Source organism: Dipodomys merriami, unplaced genomic scaffold (genome assembly GCF_024711535.1).
Source record: "Dipodomys merriami isolate MVZ:Mamm:240054 unplaced genomic scaffold, mDipMer1.0.p SCAF_98, whole genome shotgun sequence".
In the NCBI taxonomy this organism is placed as follows: domain Eukaryota; kingdom Metazoa; phylum Chordata; class Mammalia; order Rodentia; family Heteromyidae; genus Dipodomys; species Dipodomys merriami.
Window position 1 is genome coordinate 563,907 of NW_027206601.1, and position 22,481 is coordinate 586,387.

At 46.5% G+C, this 22,481-nt stretch overlaps 1 protein-coding gene across 4 annotated transcripts in view; it reads left to right on the forward strand.

Annotated features, from left to right (window-relative positions):
* The window catches only part of Tns3 (tensin 3), a 235,025-nt gene that overhangs the window by 66,044 nt on the left and 146,500 nt on the right, over positions 1-22,481 (forward strand). For 3 of the 4 annotated variants that reach the window (XM_070014524.1, XM_070014523.1, XM_070014528.1), the window contains one exon: positions 12,005-12,043. The exons of the other annotated variant lie outside the window; for it this stretch is intronic. In XM_070014524.1, the coding sequence (XP_069870625.1) occupies positions 12,005-12,043 (39 nt within the window). The remainder of the gene's footprint in view (positions 1-12,004; positions 12,044-22,481) is intronic. 4 annotated transcript variants of the gene reach the window in all.

A 22,481-nucleotide genomic window follows, 5' to 3' on the forward strand; every position in this document is an offset into this window, starting at 1 on the left:
CCTCCTCCATGTTTTCCTTCCTGTCCAGCTCTGTGTCCTCCTACCTGGGTCCTCCAGCTTTCCTTCTGTCTGTCTGTCTGTCTGTCTGTCTTGTCTGCTTATCCCTCCCATTTGGCACAGCCGTAGCCTGCCTCAGGAAGGATTATGCTGGTCCCGGTCTATTGATCATGCAATCAAGATAACTGCTTGGTCACCTCATGGTCTGCTATTCATGTTGTGATTTCCTACAAGCCCCTGAAAAGCAGGGGCAGACTGGTCTCTGCCTCTGCCCTGCCTTCAGAAACCAGTGTGCTAAGTGCTGATGGCTCACATGTGTAATTTCAGTTATTGGAGTTCAAAGCCAATCTAGGCAGAAAAGTCCATGAAATTCTTATCTTCAGTTAACAAGCTAAACGTTAAAAGTGGAGCTGTGGCTCCAGTAGTACAGGACCAGCCTTGACCAGAAAAAAACAACTAAGACCCTGAGGTCCTGAGTTCAAGCCCCAGTACTAGCACTTAAAATAATATGACTAGATCCAGAGCTGCCAGTTTCAGGTAAAAATCTCAGATCCCAGTGTCCTCTGCACAAGCTTCAGGGGTAGCTGCTTCCTTGGAGGACTTGTTGGCCGATTCATAGCTTCTCTGTCTGGAGCCCTGTGACCGGAAGCCACTGCTTCTGAGTGTGAAGCCACTGTGGCAGGAGTTCCTCCCACGTGAATACTCCACAGGGAAAGTTGTGCATGTTCCTCTTACAGCCTCTGGAAACACAGAACAGTGGTTAATTTAAAAAATATTGCCTCCTTCAACTTTTCTTTGTATTGAGAAGGAAGTCATTAGAAAACTCTCAGGTTGGGGATCATGCATTTTCCACATGATTTCTTTTGCTCTGGAACATTCTTGTTTCCTTTCCAATGACCTTGAGCACACCCTTGCTTATTTAGGACTCATATAATTGAGGGGTCACAGCTGCATGCATCCCTGTCTCCCTGTGGGCAGCTTATGTCCTGCCATGTAGAGTGTGTGTGAACATGCCTGCCATAACTAGAGATGAGGCTTTTTTTGGGGGGGGGGGGTCGGTCGTGGGTCTGAACTCTGGGCCTGGGCACTGTCCCTCAGCTCTTCAGCTCAAGGCTAGTGCTCTACCACTTGAGCCACTTCTGGCTTTTTTCTTTTTTTCTGCTTATGTGTTGCTGAGGCATCGAACCCAGGGCCTCATGCATGCAAGGCAAGCACTCTACCACTGAGCCACCTTCCCAGCCCTAGAGATGAGGCTTAAGGAAGATAACCCTATCACAGGGAGTAGGGGAGAGCTGACAGGGAGGGGAGTATAGAGGTGGCCTAGGACTGCTAGACCTAATGGCCCTGTCACCCATTTCTAATGGTTGGCAGTGGCTGGTGAGTGTCTCTGTGGATACTCTGGCTTTCTTTCATCATGGTGGCTGGATGTGCCAATGGGTTCTTCAGGCAGAAGCAGCAGCTGCAGCCCCTTAGGGCTCAGCTTCTGAAGTTCTGTTGTGTTCTATTGGCTATGGGGCAAGTCCAGATTCAAGAGGAAGAAATAGTCTACCTCTTCATGTGGGAGTTGGCAAAGATTCGTCACAGAGCCTGTATGCTGTCGCCGTGTGTGTGTGTGTGTGTGTGTGTGTGTGTGTGTGTGTGTGTGTGTGTGTGTGTGTGTGTGTGTGTGTGTGTGTGTGTGTGTGTGTGTGTGTGTGTGTGTGTGTGTGTGTGTGTGTGTGTGTGTGTAGTTTTTGGAGCTTGAACTCTGGGCCTGGGTGCTGTCCCTGAGCTTTATGGCTCAAGGCTAGCACTCTACCACTTTGAACCACAGTGCCACTTCCAGTTTTCTAGTGGTTAATTGGAGATAAGATTCTCAGACTTTCTTGCCCGGTCTGGCTTTAACTGAGATCCTCAGGTCTTAGCCTCCCGAGTAGCTAGAATTACAGCTGTGAGCCACTGGCATCTGGCTTAATGTTGCAAGTACATTGTAGAAAGTACAACCTACTGAGCTCTTCTTATTCAGGGAAGGTAGGGAGTAAGGATGAGGTGTGACCATAGAGGTAATATCAATCTCTTGTAGTTAGCTGAAATGACTTATTCATCAACTCCAGTAGTATGCTTTATTATTAATTACAAATCGATCGTGACACATTTCTAGGTGGATCAGGATGTAGCTAATAATAAGTTTTGAGATCCGCATTTTCCTTGTATAAATGGATTCAGTCATTCTGATGATATTTTACTGCTCTCCTCCCTCCACCCAAAGAAAAATATTTAAAAAAGATTTAAGCTAGTGGGACTTGTAACTTTTTTTTTTTTTCTGGTTCTTTAGGAAGCTATTAGCATTCATCCATCATCGTTCAATCTTTGCTTTTCATTTTAGAAAGATAAGATATGAAACTGGGTACTAGTGGCTCATGCCTGAAATCCTAGCTACTAAGGAGGCTAGATCTGAGGATCATGGTTCATATCCAGCCTGGGCAGAAAAGTTTGTGAGACTTTTATCTCCAATAAGCCACCAGAAAACCGGAAGTGGCGCTGTGGCTTAAGTGGTAGAACCACAGCCTTGAGCTGAAGAGCTCAGGGTCAGTGCCCAGGCCCAGAGTTCAAGCCCCTTGACCAACCCAAAAAAAAAGATGAGAAGCCTTAAGTGTTGTCCCAAGAGTTTATAGACCCTGTCTGGTCTTATCTAACGATTGGGGTTATGCCCCTAACCCCTTTCCCTCTTCCCATACTCCTCCTCCTCTCTCCTTTCCTTCTACTGGGGATTGAACCCAGAACCTCACTGATGCTTAACAATCTCACCGATGCTCTACCACTTGAGCCTGAGCCACATCTCTCCCAGTCTTTTCCCTTCCTTGTTTTTTTTTTTTTTTCTTTTTTTGGTGTGGCGTCTTGCTAACATTGCCAGAACTGGCTTTCTAATTCCTTAGTAGCTGGGATTACAAGCATGGACTACCACATCCAGCTCTATCTTTTGGATAGGCCTGCCCTTTCAAGATACCTCAGCTTCTGAACTATATGCTGAGTGTCTAGCAGGGCCTTGGGTTTCCTGTCCCCTCTAGCTTTGAGACAGACTCCATTGATATGTTTGTATTCAGGTCATTGAGCAATTGATCTTGCTCTGTAGTTCTTACCAAAGTTTGCTCCAATGGGTGCAGGAGCAGTCTCAAGGGGAAATTTCCTAGCCACTTTGAGAAGAATTTCCAACAAGAAGAATTCCCAACAGTTGCCTGAAGTAATAGACTCAGTTCTGTTTCTGATCTGGGACAAATATTGGTAATATAATGAATGCAAAGGAGCATGTTTTGGTTGTGTGTGTGTGTGTGTGCACGCGCGTGCACATACATGAGTTGGTAACTGGGACTTGAACTCAGAACCACGACTCTGTTCCTTAGCTTTCTTAATGCTAGTGTTCTACCACTTGAACCACAGCATCACTTCTGGCTTTTTGCTGGTTAATTGGAAATTAAGAGTTTCATGGACTTTTCCTACCCTGGCGGGCTTTGACTACATTCTTCGATCTCAGCCTCTCTTGCATGTTAATAAGCACCTGTCTGAGTTTTGATTTGATTGCTTTCCCTACTGGCAGTGTCTTGTTTGCCCAAAGTCAAGAAAGTTCTAGGCCTGTCCCCGAGGAAGCCACAGCCTGAATAGGAAAAACAAGATTCTAGATGGATCAAGCTAATTCTGCTGGGGATAGGCACACACTCTTTTTCTTGAAAGTGATTAGCATCCCAGAGCTGACCTGTAGCAGGGACCTGAGATGGCAAAGAGAGGCAAACTTGGAGCTGAGAATGCTGGGATTGACCAACTCAGCTGAAAATACTGAGTTTTTTTTTTTTTTTTTTTAAGTTCTTTCTCTGTGCCAAAAGCATGAGCTTCACAAGCCGTGTGTCAGGAAAAACAGAAGGACATGATTCCAGTATTGCCCCCTTCCCTACTTCCCTGGCTGCTTTGCTGGTTTGTGGCTGGCAGTCTGGGGAGGTTAATTGTCTTTGCAAGGCAGTGTTTCTCATGGGGATTAGAGCAGGCTAAATTGGGCTTTGACGCCTGGTGGGGTAACAGGGCTTCCAGAGGAATGTGAACCTAATTAGAGATCCCAGGGTCAAGCCTGACAAAGAGGACCCTGAAGCAAAGTTAGGGAGAGCTCTTGAAGGAAGCAAGGCAAGTTAATAAAGTCTCCAAAGCCCTCATTTTGTGCTCTCCTCCTTTGTACACATCCCTGTTGTCTGTGGGGTCCGGATGAAAGCCTGACCCTAGGTGGGGCAGTGGGGGGCTCCCACTCCTTGGAGGAGTTCCTCCACTCCACAAACGCTTTAGACACAGCCTTGAACTGGGAAACAGACTGCCCCAACCACCATGCCTGCACAGGGACTCAGCCCCTGCCAACGGTCTCAACCTGTTAGATCTTTGGTTATTGTTAGAGGCTGAATTGTGACTGCCCCCCCTCTGCCCCCCCGCCCCCCCAGCTCTGTGGATCTGAGGCTCTGGCTGTGTGTGGAGGCAGGGCCTCCTTCAAAGAAGTGATGAAGGTAAGATGAAGTCTTTAGGGTTGGATTTGACTGGTGTCCTTGCAAAAAGAGATTAAGAGAGATACAAGCAGGGAGACAATGCCTTCATCCACAAGCCTAGGAGAGAGCAACCCACTCTGGCCTCAGTCTTACGGAGTCTTTAAGTTTCTAAGGAGATAAAATTCCTGTTGTTCAAGCACCCAGTCTGGGGCTTGGGGGTTTTACTCAGGCGAAGGTGACCTTTCCCTTTGTGACAGCATTAGAGGAAGGTCTGACTTCCATCTTACCATTATTTTATCCCCCCGTCCCCATTTATAATAAATGATAACCACTGAAATGAGGATTGTTAAGTAGTTTATCTTTTTCCAGTCTGTCATACTGAGCAAATAAAGACCTCTTGCTATTTCACTGTTCAGTAATCGATAACCTAAGTTATAAATTACCATGCCCTCCTTCCACTCACACTGCTGCTCTGTGTTTAGATGGGAGTGGTGACCTCCATCACCATAACCCTGTGGGACCCAGGGTCAGACAACACTGCAGTCTGTGTACATTCCTCCCAGGCCTAGGAGAGGGGCAGGTCATCTCTCAATGTATGTATGTATGTGTGCATGTATGTGTATTACACATGCACGTGTACACATGTATATATACATAAATGTACATACATGTACATGTTTATATACATGTACATGTGTATTTGTTATCTATTGATTGATTGGTTGATTGTGGGTATCAGGGCTTGAACTCAGGGCCTCTCTTTGAGCTTCTTTGCTCAAGGCTGGTGCTTCTAACACTTGGGCCAGAGCTACACTTCTGGCTTTGTTTTCTGGTTAATTGGATACAGAGTCTTATGGACTGGCTTTGAAGGCTGGCTTCAGATGATCTTCAGATCTCAGCCTCTTAAGTAGCCACTGGTGCCCCGCTCTCTTCCTGTTTTTATGGTTTGGGAAGGAGAATGCAGCCATTCTGGCTTCATGATGAAGTTTCTTCATAAAGATAAACCACAAATGAACCTTACCTCTAGTTTTGTGCAGCTTATTGTACAGATTTTATGTTTTATGTCATGATAGGACTTGTGCATAGCAACGTCTGTTTACTTGGCTTAACTCATTGAATTGCTTCTCCTCCCCCTCAAAAGGCTGAGAGGGGGCTGGGATTGTGGTTTAGTGGTAGAGTGTTTGCCTAACATGCAAGGCCCTGAGTTCGGTCCTTGGGTACTACATAAACAAACAAAAAGTCATTAAATAAGTCACAATTAAAAAAGCAAGGCTGAGACATGCTGCTGGCTCATCCTTCCTTCTCTGCTCCATTTGTATGTGAATGGTGGCTGATGAATTTGTTTTAGGGCTATGTGCATTAAAAAAAAAATTAAACGAATTTATTTTTGTGTGCGGGTACTGGGGCTTGAACTCAGGGCTTCACCCTCTCACTCAAGGCTGGAATTCTTTCACTTGAGCCACACCTCAGTTTCTGGCTTTTTGCTGGTTAACTGGAGATAAGAGTCCTGTGGGCTTTTCTGCCTGAGCTAGTTTTGAACCATAATTCTTATACCTGGGGCTTCTGAGAAGTGAGGATGACAAGCCTGAGCCGCTGGAGCTCTTACTGTGTGCATTTGGTTATAATATTATATATACATTACATATGTATAATATATAAATTTGTATATAATATATAAATATACATATTATATTTATAATATGTAAACTATATATAATATAAATATATATATATTATATATACCTTAAACCTTTTTTTTTTTAAACTGTTCTTAGGGTTTGAACTCAGGGCCTGGGCAATGTCCATGAGCTTCGCTCTACCACTTTAGCCACAGCACCACTTCTGGCTTTTTCTGAGTGGTTTATTGGATATAATAATCTTACAGACTTTCCTGCCTGGGCTGGCTTTGAACCACAATCCTCAGATCTCAGCCTCCTGAATAGGAATACAGGGGTGAGCCACTAGACCCAAGCACTGTTCATGAGCTTTGCTCTACCACTTTAGCCACAGCTCCACTTCTGGCTTTTTCTGAGTGGTTTATTGGATATAATAATCTTACAGACTACTGCCTAGGCTGACTTTGAACCACAATCCTTAGATCTCAGCCTCCTGAATAGGATTACAGGGGTGAGCCACCATTGCCTGGCTTATTTATATATTTCTTTTTTTTTTGTTTGTTTGTTTGTTTTTTGTTTTTTGGGTCTGGTCCTGGCCTGAACTCTGGGCCTAGGCGCTGTCCTTCAGCTCTTCAGCTCAAGGCTAGCGCTCTACCACTTGAGCCACAGTGCCACTTCCGGCTTTTTTTTTTCTGCTTATGTGGTGCTGAGGAATTGAGCCCAGGGCCTCATGCATGCAAGGCAAAGTGCTCTACCACTGAGCCACCTTCCCAGCCCACTCTTTTTTTTCTTTTTGATAGTCATGGGGCTTGACCTCTGGGCCTGGGTGCTGTCCCTCAGCTCTTCAGCTCAATGCTAGTGCTCTGCACTTGAGCCACAGCGCCCCTTCCTACTTTTTCTGCTTATGTGGTGCTGAGGAATCGAATCCAGGGCCTCATGCATGCAAGGCAAGTGTTCTACCACTGAGCCACCTTCCCTTTATTTATGTACTTTTTTTGGTGCTGGGATCAGACTCTGTGCTCTGGAACTCTCCAGACTCTGGGGTCTGTCATCATGTTCTCTCATGGAGCTACACATCCAGTTTCTGTGTGTAGTTATTGAATGCTTTTGAGTGTTGTATGAGGCTCCTTAGCGGATTCACCTTCTACCATCCTGGCATGAACACACGATTGGCCTATGCCTGCTCAATGCCAGCTTGGGGAAAGCTCTGCCCAGGGGTGGGACAGAGTTATGTGGAGAACAAGCAGCCAAGTAACAGGCGGAGGAAGCAAGCCCTCCGGCTTCCATTGTAGTGTGGGGACGAGTGAAAACATGCTGGAAATTGGTGGGTTCTCTCAGATTTCTGTGGGGTTCTAGAAAGTTCATTTATATGACCCAACATGATTGGAATTTTCGATGATTCACAGATGGTTGAACAAACTCAAATTTACCTTGACTCTTTTCATAATGCTAGTGAATACAGCCATGAAGTTTTAGAGACTTTATAGAAAAAAATGTCACTCTTGCTATGTACTTGTTTTTTTTTTAAATGCTGGTACTGGAGCTTTGACTCAGGGCCTTACTCTCTCCCTTGGCTTCCCGCCCCCCCCCCCCCCCCCAAGGCTGGCCCTCTACTACATCCATTTTTAGTTTTTTGCTATTTAATTGGTTGCAAGAGTCTCCTAGACTCTTTGTCCAGGCTGACTTCAAACATCAAGCCAGGCTTATAGGTGTGAGTCACCAGCATCCAGCTTTGTATGGCTTTGTCCAAGGTAAAATTTAATAGTAACAACAAAAGCATAGTTTATAGTTTAATTGTGTTGCTCAGAAGGGAAACAATGTCTGCCAAGCTTGTGTTGAATGGCATTGTCCTTTCTCCCCTGGGACTTTGGTCTCCCAGAGGGAGTAGGCCAGGTAGCCCTATCTCTGAACCTGAGGCCTTTTTGAGAGGAGAGTGTGCTTGTGGGGTAGGGTGGAGCTTTGCCATTCACCAGAGTTGTAGATATAGACACAGACACACAGAAACACATTTCAAACACATGGTCACCTGTTTGCACAGCCACAGGCACTCAGCTACTCACTGTTGAGAACTTGCAACCCCCCTCAACCCCCCTCACACATAGATATGCAGATACACATGTGTGTGCATGCGCACACTAACCCATTCTATTCCCTTTCTTAAAATATTTCATTTTTATTGAAAAGGTGATGAGCAGGGTTACAGTTACATAAGTAGGTAATGAGTACATTTGTTTTTAATCATTGTTACCCCATCCCTCCCTATCTCCCATTACCCCTCCCTATTCCCCTCTCCCCCAAGTTGTAATGTTCATATCCAACATAGTGTCAAGTGAGTATCAATGTTCATACTTTGTCCAGCTGTTTCTGCAATTCCCTTTTCCTTCCGCATATTGAATAATCTTATATGCAAGACACAAGGGACAGAAAACTAAGGGAAATGAAAAAAAAACAGAACAAACAACATACAGGGTCTAATAAGAACCTCTTGTTTCCATATCTTGTAGTTCATGCGGATATACTTCATTACATATGGTCTCACGCACTAAGCAGCTGGGTTGTTGAGATCTCGTTAAGAATATCATAGACATACTCTAGGTCTTACAAATGAGGGAAATCACGCAACCTACTTTTCTTTGGGTCTGGCTTACTTAATATAATTTTTTCCAGGTCTATTCACTTTTATTTCTTGTGTTGCTAGAGATCAGACCCAGGACCTTGCTTCACTTTAAATATCCACTCTCATGTTCAGACACTCCCCCTGATGTACGTGCCCACCCTTGGGGTGCAGTTGTCCCTTTCCCCCCACTCCTTTCCTCCCTCCTGTTGACCTGCTGGCTGGGAGACAAGAGTTATCGACATCAGGAGATCCAGGCGCCCACATAAGCAGGTGTGGGTTGGGCACAGCCTTGTTTGTTTGTGGTTGTCCGTGGTAACTATAGATTAGGCCCCAAACAGAGCTGAGAGAAGGCCATAAAATGGCTCTTACGCAGGCCTCTCCAAGGAGCCTGGCCACCCTCAGGAGAGGGAGTGCCAGGGCCCAGTGCCCCTACTCACAGCTCACAGTCCAGGGCTCTCTCTGGAGGCTTTGCTTTGGTTGCCAGTGAGAGCGCTGTGCTTTCTCCACAGCCCCACTGCAGTCACCTCTTGTCGCTGACTTCTAAGGACTTTAGGAGAATTGCAGTTGGTCGGTCTCTGCGAGGGTTTGCATGTAACCCCTGTCTCTGACTCAGGACGAAAGCTTGCAGACAGTGCTTGGGCCTGTGGTCACATGTCTGTGGGTTTGACCTATGGAGGGGCCTTCCTGGGGGTTTGTCCTGATGTCTGTTCTCAGCTAGTTGGCAGCTTTGACGTGGCTTGCTCAGAAGGGCTACATTGGGGGGGGGGGGGCGGTGGTCACTGATCTCTGGGACCCTGGACAGGACAGCCTTATCCTTATCAACCTGGCACTGGTGCTCATGCCTGTAATCCTAGCTACTCAGGAGCTTGAGATTTGAGGATTATGATTCAGAGCCAGCCCAGGCAGGAAAGTCTATGAGTCTCTTATCTTTAATTAACCACCAGAAAACAGGAAGTGGCATTGTGGCTCAAAGTGATAGAGTGCTATCCTTGAGGGACATTGCCCAGGCTCTGAGTTCAACGTGCCTGACATTAAAAGAAGAGATTGCTGCCAGGTGCCGGTGGCTCACGCCTATAATCCTAGCTACTCAGGAAGCTTAAGATCTGAGGATCATGGTTCAAAGCCAGCCCGGGCGAGAAAGTCCGTGAGACTCTTATCACCAATAAGCAGGTGTCGGTTGGGCACAGAAGTGGCACTGTAGCTCAAGTAGTAGAGAGCTCGCCTTGAGCTGAAGACCTGAGGGACAGCGCTCAGGCTGAGTTTAAGCCCTACAACTGAAAAAAAAAAATTGCCTTGTGGCCTGGGCCTCTGCCCAGCTGGGTGCCTTCCCACTGGCTCTCAGTGTCAGCCAGCTACTGCTGAGTTTTCAGGGTCTGTCCATGGCTGGGTTGAGACCCTAAAGGGACATCAGCATCTTCGTGCCAAGGAAGGTTAGTCAAACAAACCTCACCCATGACACTTCCTTTCTGCCCAGTGAAAAGTCACAGCCAGAGCCAGAATTGGAGATGGAGCAAGCAGGTGACGTGCCACCCTGGATCCATCACCTGCTCTCTATTCTTACGAGATGCCCTTCCTTGGTCACCTGTCTAGATCCAAGTAGTTCTGGTCCTGGAATGTGGTCCATCCGGGATGCAGCACGCATAGGGCTTTGGGCTGAATCTCTTAGTGGCTTCTGTTTTCGAAGGCTCTGTCTGTTTCCAAAGCCATTTAGAAACTCATTCCTTCTTCCCTTCCTCAAACTGCAACGTGTTCCTGCAGAACTGAGAACACACAGATAAAAATCCACATGTTCTGCTTATTAGGTGCTGTGTGTATGTGAGCACATGTGTGTGCATCCGCAGGTGGGATAGCTAAAGGGGAGATCAGGTGCCAGGACAGAAGATCCCTGCCCCCAGCTAACATGAGTCACAACTGGTGGAGCAATGTGTCCCAGACAGAAGAATGACCATTCACATATTCCTTGAGGAACTTAATTGAGGAAGATAAGCAAGAGAGCTATAAATAATTGCCAAAGGAAGAGGCAGGGTCATGCTGCCGCCCACTTCCAGCTGCAATGACAGTTAGTCAGCTCCCTGGCATCTCCCCTCCTTTCCACATTTTTAGAAAGAAAATGAGTTGAGCACAGCAGCGGGGGAGCCAGACTTGGATTCCTTCCCGCAGATGCTGTTTCTGGTCAGGTTCTAGTCTGACCCCCTAACCCCACATGAATATGGGATGTTCTGTGTTCTTATGAGCAGAGACCCTGCTCTGTGTCAGCACTCTTCGGAGCCTACTCTCTTGAGCCTCACAGAGATATTGCAGAGGAAGAGACTGATGTTCCCCATAGCAGATGTGAAAACTGAGGCTCATGGCAATTAGCTAGAGTAAGTTGCCTTCTGTCTCCATTGGCTCAGTCATGCCTGATGGTGACCTTTTCTGTTTAGGTTTCAGGCCTGGGTCTTACCCATTTTGACCTGGTGTATGTAAGCCTCCTCTCCTACCCCCTGCTCCTCTGCCCTCAAACCCCCAGCTGGGTTTTGAACTCACGGCCTATTGCTTATATCTGGTGACGGTTTCACATCCCCAGCCCTTGCATTTTAACCCTTTAATTAATTAATTTTTACTTAAAAAAAAATAACACTAGTACTGGGGCTTGGGTGCTGTCCTTGAGCTTTTGTGCTCAAGGCTAGCATTCTTCCACTTGAGCAACACACTTCTGGCCTTTCTGGTAGTTTAATGGAGTCTCATGGGCTTTCCTGCCTGGGCTGGCTTCAAACTGTGATCCTCAGGGTCTCAGCTTCCTGAGTAGCTAGGATGACAGGCGTGAGCCCCTGGCCCCTCTTAATGAGAAGCTCTCTGGCTGTCAGAGGGCTGTGGTAGAGCCACGGGAAGGACCTGTTGTCCACTCTCAGTTCCACCTGCAGAGGGCAGTCTACTGGAGAGCGGTGTGCGCGGGTGTGGGTCTGAGGTGGGGTGGCTTGGGGACAGCTTGAATCCCACTCTGCAGATCCCTCCATGTTTTTTGAATGCAGCTTCCCAGGTGCTTCAGTGCCAAAGGGCTGATGGGTCTGGAAGTTTCTGCCCTGGGGCCACCAGCTGCTTGCAGTAGAAGCTGGCACTCTGAGTGATAGCCTTGTTCTTGGGAGGCCCTGTGATTTTTTTTTTCTGAAAGCCTCAAAAAAGAACTCAAACTTCCCCAAAGTTAACAAAACCTGGATTCTGTTGTTTTCAGTTATTGCGCTTTCTCAAGCTAAGTTTTCTGAGAATCCCCTGGCTTACCTCTTTCTTCTCCCTTTAAGGTGGTGACACCCTGCTGTGTACAAGTCCACCGGGAACAGGTCAGTCCTTTGTGTTTCTTTTGGGGGCCTTTTTACTTTGTGGTAGGTCTGTCTGTCTGTCTGTCTGTCTGTCTTGTGTCCCCTCACCAATATCAAATTTGCTGGGCCTTGTTGCTCAGCTGGCACTCTACCACCTGAGCCAGGCCTCCAGCCTGGCTATTTTTTTTTCCTGGTTATTTTTGAGATGGAGTCAAGCCAACTTTTCTATCCTGGTTGGCCTCAAATTGCCATCCTCTGGATTGTAGCCTCCTTCCTGAGCAGCAATGTAGATGCTTTGTTTAGACTGTCTTTATAAGTTGTGTCTTTTTAAAATACGTTTTTTATTGTAAAAATCCTGTACAGAGGGGTTACAGTTACATGAGCAAGGTAATGAGTACATTTCCTATTGAGCATTGTTACCTCCTCCTTTGTTTTTCCCCTACCCCTCCTTCCCTCCCCACCTCCACAACTACACTTCTCCCCTTCCCTCCCTCCATGCCTAAATTGTAAAGTTCATTTTTCAACATAGTGTCTTGTACATCTCATTGTTACAATGGGTCAACCTGTCCCTATTTAAGCATTTTTTTCCCCCTTCCCCTCCCCAAGCTAGAGAAGTGTATACAAGATGCAGGACACTGACATCACATACAGTGAAAACGGATTATACTGTGGGGGAGGAACATACAAAGAAACAAAAAAAAATCACATGGTACATTATAAATACTTACGAACAATAGCAAGAAAGAAAAAAACACTTGTATCTTTATCTTGGGGTTCATTTCACTTAACATCATCTTATCTGGTCATATGTACATAGCTTTTGACCTTTTCTGCTTGTCCCCGACATATACTAGTTATTGCAAGTAAGGGAAACCATGGGACCTATGTTTCTTTGGGCCTGGCTTACTTCACTTAATATAATTTTTTCCAAGTCTTTCCATTTCCTAACAAATGGGGCAATGCCATTCTTTCTGATGGAGGCATAGAATTCCATTATATATATATTATATATATTTATATATATAGTATATTATATATATAGTATATTATATATATATATATATATATACATATATATGTATTACATTTTCTTGATCCATTCATCTACTGAGGGGCATCTGGGTTGCTTCCATATCTTAGCTATGGTAAATAATGCTGTAATAAACATAGTTGTGCTGGTAGCTTTAGTATGGTCTTGTTTGTGATAATTCAGGTAAATGCCCAAAAGTGGGATTGCTAGGTCATAGGGGAGCTCTATGTGGGGTCTTTTGGGGAACCTCCCTACAGCTTTCCAAAGTGGTTGAACAAGTTTACACTCCCACCAACAGTGCAGAGGGTTCCCTTCTGTCCATATCCCCTCCAGCATCTGTTGTTATTAGAGTATTTTTTTTTTCTGTTGGTAGTGGGCTTGAATTCGAATTCTTGATTATAGACATTCTAACTAGGGTGAGGTGGAATCTCAATGTTGTTTTGATTTGCATTTCTTTTATGGCTAGAGAGGTTGAGCATTTCTTCATATGTCTACTGGCCATTCTTATTTCTTCTTCAGAGACGTTTCTCTTTAAGTTATAAGTTGTATCTTCTGGAGCCTTTTTTTCCCTAGGCCAGAGCTCTGTAGGTCCTTTGACCTCTCAACACTTGGACTTCTTTTCCTTAAAAGGAGAGAATCCATATGTCCCATTGTAGGAACTGCCTTTGGGTTCAGTAAAATTAACCTTCAGGGCTTGAGTTCCCTAGCTTTTCTCCTTCCTGTCCTCATGATAAATAACATACTCAGGGAACCTGTGTCACAGGTGGCAATGTGTTGAGCATGATGCAATGATTCGTAGACATTCAGCCCTGACAGATGCCATTTTTTTATCTGATGAAAGGTAAACATACAATAACACTTGGGGTTTGTTGTTAGGTAAATATGAATTCTGATCTACTTTTTTTAATGAAACTCCAGGTCACCCCTCTCCCCCCATCTGTCCCACATTTTAACCCTTGTGTCTGATGACTTACCTGCTTCCAGGATAATACCTAGAGACCTGGGAACCCTCCTCTCACCGCTCCCCCCCCCCCCCGAAGAAGGACCTCCCTTAGCTTGCAATTTGCTGCTGTCTCTCTTATGACAGGGCATCAGGCCTTCAGAACTGATTTTTGTCACATACCACATCCAGTTGGTTTTGCTGGGGATTTTGTGTCTGTGATGATGTTGGTCCTGTCCTTCATGGGCACAGTCCCTGTGGGATGCAGTATGACAGATGCCTAGCTCTCCTGACAAAGTTGAGTCCAGATCCTGGACCTGCTGAGCCTTGGTCTGCCAGCCCCCCCCTTTTTTTTTTTTTGGCTAGTCCTGTGGCTTGACTTCAGGGCCTGGGTACTGTCCCTAAACCTCTTTGTGTTCAAGGCTAGCACTCTTCCACTTGAGCTACAGCCCCCATTCTGCCTTTTTCTGAATAGTTTTCTGAATTGTTCATTGGGGACAAGCATCTCATGGACTGCCTGACCAGGAGTGGCTTTGAACCATGATCTTTAGATCTCAGTCTCCTGAGTAGCTAGGATTAAGTGTGAACCACAGGTGCCGGACCAGTTTTTTTTTTTTTTTTTTTCCCCATAGGAATGGGATGCTCCTAAACTGGCTGACAGGTGGAGGAAGGACAGGTGGCATATGTCACAAATGTCCCATCCACAGTCTGGGGTTTATTACCTCCTCTCTTCACTTCTGGGAACACAAAGTGTGCAGTTTAGGTCACAAGAAAGACCAAAGAAAACTCACTTGGAAGCTTAAGTATCTACAAATGATGAAAATGGTGTGTGTGTTTGTGTGTTCGTGTGTCCTAGGGCTTGAACTCAGAGCCTGGGCAGTGTCCCTTAGTTTTTCTCACTAAAGCCAGACCACAGCTCCACATCCTGCTTTTTGGCAATTAATTGGAGATAAGGGTCTCATGGACTTTTTGCCGTGGCTGGCTTTGAACCATGATGCTCAGACCTCACTCTCTTGAGTAACTAGGATTACAGGCGTGAGCCCAGTTACACAAATACATTGTAGTGTTGAGAGCTGAGGGCCCTGGGGGTGGAGGGCACTGGCTCCCATCCACGCTGCCCATGGTGTCCAGCCCTGCTCTGGGTGGCCTCCCCTCTCCCTTCTGGACTCAAGTGGGGGGGGGGTGCAGAGTAAGACTGCTTAGCACTCGACTTGGACAGGCTGTGGTTTGCCCCCGTGACTGATGGGAGGTGGGGAAAGAGGTGCTCCTCCCATTTTCCCACAGTGCTCCAGCTCTGCTCCTGCCTAAAGGCTTTTTGTGTCCAGATTGTCCACAAGTCTCTTCCCCCCTCCCCTTCAACTCTCCCGGCAACCCCCCTCCCCCTGCATCATGTCATCCCTGGTGGAAAGTTGTACTTATAATCCAGGCCTAAAGGGGTCTCTACAAGCACTTGCCTTGAGCTGAAGAGCTGAGGGATAGCGCCTAAGCCCAGAGTTCAAGCCCCACGACCCACAAAAGACCAAACCAAACCAAAACAAAAAAGGGGTCTCTACAAGACTGGTTACCAGCCTTGGCAGCTTGAGTTGAGGATGCCCTGCCCAAAGACCAGGAGCTTGTCCTGACCTCTCTCTGCATCAGGACACACCTCCATGTTTATGTAGGGGAGGGGCCTGGCCCAGCTTTTGCACACATTCTGGCCACTCAGTGTGCGAATGAGTGAATGTGTGTCTACTATGTGCCATTGTTGTTTGTATTTCACTGTATAGACAAGCGTGTGCTGTGCATGCATATATGAACGTGTTCTGGGTAATTGTTTTTTGTGTGTGGATATATGTGTGTAGTTCTGCATGTGAATGTGTAGATGTTTATATTATTCTTGTAACTATTAGATATATCTGCGTATATATTGTGTGTGATTTTGTGTATGATTTTGCATATATATATGTGTATGCATTTATCATGTGATTTTGATGGTTGTGTACATGAGTTTCTGTGTGTTGTATATAATTGTAATCCATCTATTACGTGTACCTATTATGCATGTGATCTTTATGGTTTCTATGAAGCTATATGTATGTCACTTGAGGATGGGAATAGATTTTGGGATGTGTGTACTTGAGTGATTTTAATGTGCTAACATAGAGTGTACTCATGTGTAACCTACTATGCTCCTAGACTATAGCATGTTGTTATGTTGTGTATATATGTGTCAGTACTAGAGTTGGAACTGAGGACCTCATATTTATTTGGCTTTTTTGATTAAGGTTGGTGCTCTACTGTTTGAGCTACACCTCTACTCCCATCATTTCTTTTCTTTTTTTGTGTGTCAGTTCTGGGGCTTGAACTTAGGACCTGAATGCTGTCTCTGAGCATTTTTGCTCAAGGCTAGCATGAACCACAGCTGCACTTCCAGCTTTTCTTGTGGTTAATTGGAAATGAGAATCTCGGGTTTTCCTGCTCAGGATGGCTTCGATCTGTGATCTTCAGATCTCAGACGCCTCAGTAGCTAGGATTACAGGCATCTGGTGGCTAGGTCATATTGCTGTGTGTGTGTGTGTGTGTGTGTGTGTGTGTGTGTGTGTGTGTGTGTGTGTGTGTGTGTGTGTGTGTGTGTGTGTGTGTGTGTGTGTGTGTGTGTGTGTGTGTGTGTGTGAATTCAGGGTCTGGGTGCTGTCCTTGAGCTTTTGCTCAAGGCTACTCTACTATTTGAGCAACAGCTCTCTCTACTTGAAGCTTTTTTGGTGTTTTTTAAGAGAAAAGAATCTTAAGGACTTTCTTGCTCTGGCTTGTTTCAAGCCATGATCCTCAGATCTCAGCCTCCTAGATTACAGATGTGAGCCTCTAGCACCTGGCTTATATTATTACTTTATAAGAATGCTTTCATGCTTTCAACTGCCCTTGCTAAGAATTGGCACACACAGACACAGACACACACACACACACACATGCACACACACACGCACAGGCCTGTCCCCTGTCAGGATATTGACATCACCTCCACCTCTGGTCTGCTGGCCTTCTATATGCCTTCAGGGTCCTCTGCATGCTGTGCTGGGGGAGGGGTGACACAAGTCAGATGGCATATAGAACATGGTGAGAAGTACAGGGTGGCATGTGCTCTGCTTTAATACCAGCAGCCCTACACATATGTGGGTTCCTTGAAAATCAGTATGTTAGGAAGGCTGGGACATCACTAGAAAATAAGAATTTTTCTTTATTGTGAAAATACTGTACAGAGGGGTTACAATTACATGGGCAAGATAATGAGTACCTTTCTTATCAAGCATTGTAGCCTCCTCCTTTGTTTCCCCTTCCCATCCCTTCCCATCCTCCCCCCGCCCCCCCAAAATAAGAATTTTTTGACTCTATTGTACTCTCAAAAAGGCAGCTACTCTACCACTTGAGCCTTGCTCTCAGCCCTTTTTGCTTTGGTTTAGTTTTTCAAATGGAATCTTGAGGTTTTTGACTGTAGCCTGATCCCATTTATCCCTCTGAGGGGCTAAAATTACAGCTGTGAGGTTCCCTTGCCCAGCTTTTTTGTTGAGGAAGGGGAGGTCCTGTCTTAATTTTTTTTTTTTTTTCTGGGCCAGCATAAGCCACAATCCTCCTTATTTCCACCTGCCAAGTAGCTGGGATTATAGGTATGAGCTCCTATAGCCTGTTCCAGTGTAGCCTCTCGGAACCAGGGCGGTCTGTGTCTGACTGACGTGTCACTATTCAGCATGTGTGAACTGGCCATTCATAGTTCTCTGTGACTGGCAGTTCTTAAAGGATAGCCCTGGGCCAGCCATCTCAGTGTTGCATGGGAACTGCAAGAAATGAAATGTACTTCCCCAGGCCAGCCAAAACTAACCTGCAGCAGCTGGAGCTGGAGCTCTGGGGCTAGAGACATCTATTTCTACCAGCTTTTGGGGGAAGGGTGACGGGGGGGGGGGGGCGGGGACATGGGGTGTCCCAGGCCTTCTTAGTCACCGTAAGAGTGAGCTCTCTTACATTTTATCCTCCACGTAGCTTTTCTTCCTAAAGCTGCTTCCTCCTAGCTGCAAGAGGAATCAACACAGGTGGAGAAGGTAGCCCCAGCCCAGTTGCCCCTGTGGTGTGGTGTCCCTGCATGGGGCTTGTGGGGAGGGAGTCTCTGTGGGTGGGTGGAGTCTTCTCACACTGAGATGAACTGGGATGAAGGGGTTCTTGCCTGCCCAGTGCTACTTCTTTGGACAGAGAGCAAACAGTCTTGTTTTCTTTCCTGGCACTGAATGGGTTGAGAACCTTCTGGCACAGGCCTTGGCAGTTTGAATTGGCACACCGTCTGACACCCATATCCTGGCATGGCACCTGAGAGTCACTGGACTTGTGTGGGTCCTGGCTAGGTTACCTGAGAATGGGTTTTATCTTCCTTGATAGCCATCCAATGAGTGCCTGCCTTGTGTCAGAGAAGCGAAGGAAGTCTCCAAGGTCATAGCCAGTGAGACAGGCCAGTCACACGGCCAGCCATGGCCCAGCTGTGTGTGTGTGTGTGTGTGTGTGTGTGTGTGTGTGTGTGTGTGTGTGTGTGTGTGTGTGTGTGTGTGTGTGTGTGTGTGTGTGTGTGTGTGTGTGTGTGTGTGTGTGTGTGTGTGTGTGTGTGTGTGTGTCCTGGACTTGAACTCAGGGCCTGGGTACCATTCCTGAGTTTTCTTTCTTTCTCTTTTGGCTCAAAGCTAGTGCTCTACCACTTGAGCCACAGCTCTACTTTAGCTTCTTGGTTGATTAATTGGAGATGAGAGTCTCTTGGACTTTCCTGCTGGGCTGGCTTTTAACTGCAATCCTGAGTAGTTAGGATTACAGGCATGAGCTACTGGTGCCTGGCTGTGGCTGTACTTCTAAAGATAAAGATGCTGCCATTGATCATTGGTGCTCCCCCCTCCCCCCTCCCCCCACCTACCCGGTATCCAGTGAGTAAAAATCACTGAGTTTCTGGGCCTCTGTGTCTTGCCAGTTCTCTGAACAGGTCAGAGATGGACAAGGGGTTGGAAAGCTTGCCCATGGTTGCATTGCTTCTGGCTGCTGATGACAGGCAGCCAGCCAGCCAATGGTCTGGTCTCTGTGCTGCCTGTGCTGAGGTGGGCAGGTGCCTCCTCGGGCCCCCTTTCTCTTCCCCTCTGACCTCTGATGCCTTTGGGGGTCATGCTGATGCACTAATCCAGCTCTGTGATTCCCCAGCCTTGCAAGTAGGAAGCATGTTCTTGCTTGATGTCCCATCACAGCCATGGCCAGTGTTGAGCTCTGTGGACGTGCTTCTGCTGCCAAGGATCTGAACTCCCTTGAGTGAGCCACTGGATGCTAAGGGCTGCTTGCCTGCTCTGTTCTACCCTGGTTGGCCCTTCCTCTGCCTGGTCCTGTGCCTGCTTCATGCCACCTTCCTCCACTCTTCAGGGGTTACATGTATTCCAAATACAGGGAGCTTCTAGGTCTGCCAGGCTTGGGGTACAACATTTTGGAAACTGTCATCATTTGATCTTTGACAGAGAAGAGGCAGTGATGGACCCCCACCAGCCAGATGTGTTGATATATTGTGACTTACTTGTAAGGACAGCAGTGTCCCCATAAGCATCTGGGGTGGGGGGGGGGAAAGGGAGGCTTTATGACTTGAGAGGAAACCTTTCCCATGGAAGTAGTGCATTGATCCTGTGGCTGTTTACCTGGGACTTTTTTTTTTTTTTTGTTCTGTTTCTTTTTCCAGGGGCAGAATTTTCTTTGGTTGATAGCTGTTGCTTATGAAAGTGTAAAGCTGAGGTTTGAGCAAGGCTGTCAATCAGTGTGATTGATAGTAGGAGCTCAGGAGCAGGCCTGCCTTTGCCAATTAACCAGGCACTGAGTTGTTTGGGAGCCAATGGGAAAAGGAAATCTCTATTATGGACAGGCATCTTATCTGAAAGGAGAGAATAAAGCATGAACCAGCAGAGACAATGTCTCCTGTGGGTAGGCAGGTCTGGAATGTGTTGACTCAGTTGCTGTGAGTAGGCGCTGAGCTCAGAGCTATAGGCCAGATGTTTCTGTCTGTTCATAGGTGTGCTGCCATAATTATTTTATTTTGGGTCCGGTCGTGGGGCCTGAACTCTGGGCCTGGGCGCTGTCCCTCAGCTCTTCAGCTCAAGGCTAGCGCTCTACCACTTGAGCTACAGCGCCACTTCTGGCTTTTTTTTTCTTTTTGCTTATGTGGTGCTGAGGAATCGAACCCAGGGCCTCAGGCATGCAAGGCAAGTGCTCTACCACTGAGCCACCTTTCCAGCCCCTGCCATAATTAGTTTAGCAAAAGCTATAATGAGCTTCTCTCTTTCAGTGACCGCATCTTAGAACTGTATAGGGACCAGGGCAGCTTTCTCACCTGCTTACCTCACACTGTGGAGGTGTTCTAGAAAATAGGATTCTCTGTGAATGGAAGAGAAAGTTCCTCACATCACATGCAGGCCTGTAATAACCCTGTGACTTTGATCTGAGTCCTTTCACTCTTGTGGCTCCTGCTCTGCTCTTCCATCGCATGTAACTATGTATTAAGATCCCCAGTGTGGGTTATGGTTATGCATGCAGGAAATACATGGTGGATGGAGAGAGCTTGATAAGCCATTCCTTGGAGTTGGAGGATAGCGAAGTTTTTCTTCAGCTTTGCCATATGTTTTCTGTTTCTTATTCTCTTGCCATCTGATGGGAGAGAACAGTGGGGTGAGCTCCAGCCTGCATCCTCTGCTTCCTGAGGGGGGTGGGCTATCACTGAGCAGGCTTAGATTGCTCTGTGTCCTGTGATCCTCCAGAGCCCATGTTCTGCCTGCACCCTCCCTCACCCCCAGCTAGTAGTTGCTGGTTTCCATGATCCTTCCTCAGACCTCCGACAGTGGCTGACAGTGACCTGACAGATCTTCATCTAGTTTCAGTGGCAAAGTTCTTCCTTCATCTTGTGTTTGTTTTCATGTGCCATCCAAGTGAGCTGATGTGTATCAGGTCACTCCGGGATGTGGATGTGGGCTTTGGGCGGATATCCTGCAGTCCACGCATGTGGTCCAGTCTCCCCATCACTGCTGGATCAGCCCTGCGGAAGTATACTATTTACAGAGTGGTCGTGAAAGAGGCCTGGCCTATATTCCTGGCTTCTTCCGGTGGCCTCCTGGTGGCCTCCCGGTGGCCGTGCGTGGGCCAGTGGCAGCCACAGGTCAGGAGCATGCCCACACAGACTGCTTTTCTCATTTCTCATGTGGAAGAGAGGCATATGAGAATAGTTTCTAAGTCACAATGACTGGAGTTCTCTTCAAGGGAAGCTAATGAGCCAGGCTGTTTGTGCAACCCAAAGTTACACAGGGTAAGGCTAGAATTTTCAAACTTGGCTTTGCCAGTGAAGTCCCTAAGATGGGTGTATACGATTGGCATGTGTTTCGGTGTCTGTCTTTTGTGTGGTCCTTGAGATGGTGGCACAGTACGTGGTGTGTATGTTTCTGTGTCTGTGTCACTCTTGTAAATGCATGTGTGTTGAATGTGCCTGTTGGTACCTTATTTGAAGGTTTGTTTAAACTTACAAGACCACATATAACTGCTGTCCCACATGAAGGACAAACTGACTATTCAGAAATCTGCTTCTCCTTACATTTTCCAGAAACCCATGCTAGTCTCTTTAAGGTCCCCGGTTATTTCTGAAAGAATGGCCACCAGGTGCTTGGGTAGAGGCTGTAAATTGGTGAAAAGAGCATCTATCGTCGGCTTATGCCTGTAATCCTAGCTGCTCAGAAGGCTGAGATCTGAGGATCATAGTAAGAAGCCAACTGGAAAGGAAAGTTTGTGAGACTCTTATCTCCAGTTAACCACCAAAGAGCCGGAAGTGTAATCACCAAAGAGCCGGAAGTGGACCTGTGGTTCAAGTGATAGAACGCCAGCCGTGAGCAAAAAAGCTAAGGAACAGACCCAGTACCAGCACCAGAAAGAAAAGAAAGAGAAGGAAGGAAGGCAGGAAGGAAATATAGGAATAGCAAATTCCAGTATTTAAGCTTCACATTTCTGGGCTTGGAACGAGTTATTGAGGTCAGCCTTGTGACCCAGAGCTTGAGGCCTGAGGAGGTCTCTCCTACAGTGGTTTTACTGCATGAATTTTATCCCAAATGCCTTCATATAAAAATCCCTGTGTATGAATTTCTGCCTCCAAAATCGTGTGTTTATTTGGGCATTGGTCATATCTTGGTAGCCAATGTCTTCTACCACCACGGCAAACTTCTAGCACACAAAAACTTGGCACAGCATACACAGCAAAGTCTTAGCTATGTGCTTACCACTGTCCTTCGAAACTGCCCTACAGGACATGTGTCTGTGTGTGAACACATGAATGGATTTGGCTACAGTCATCTTGAGCTCATGGGCCCTCTTAGGTTAAAGACCATGCATTCCATTTGACTCAGGGAACCAAATTGCACATCTCTGTTTTGGCAAAAGCCAAGTGAGACCTCAAAGTAATAATAATAATAATAATAACA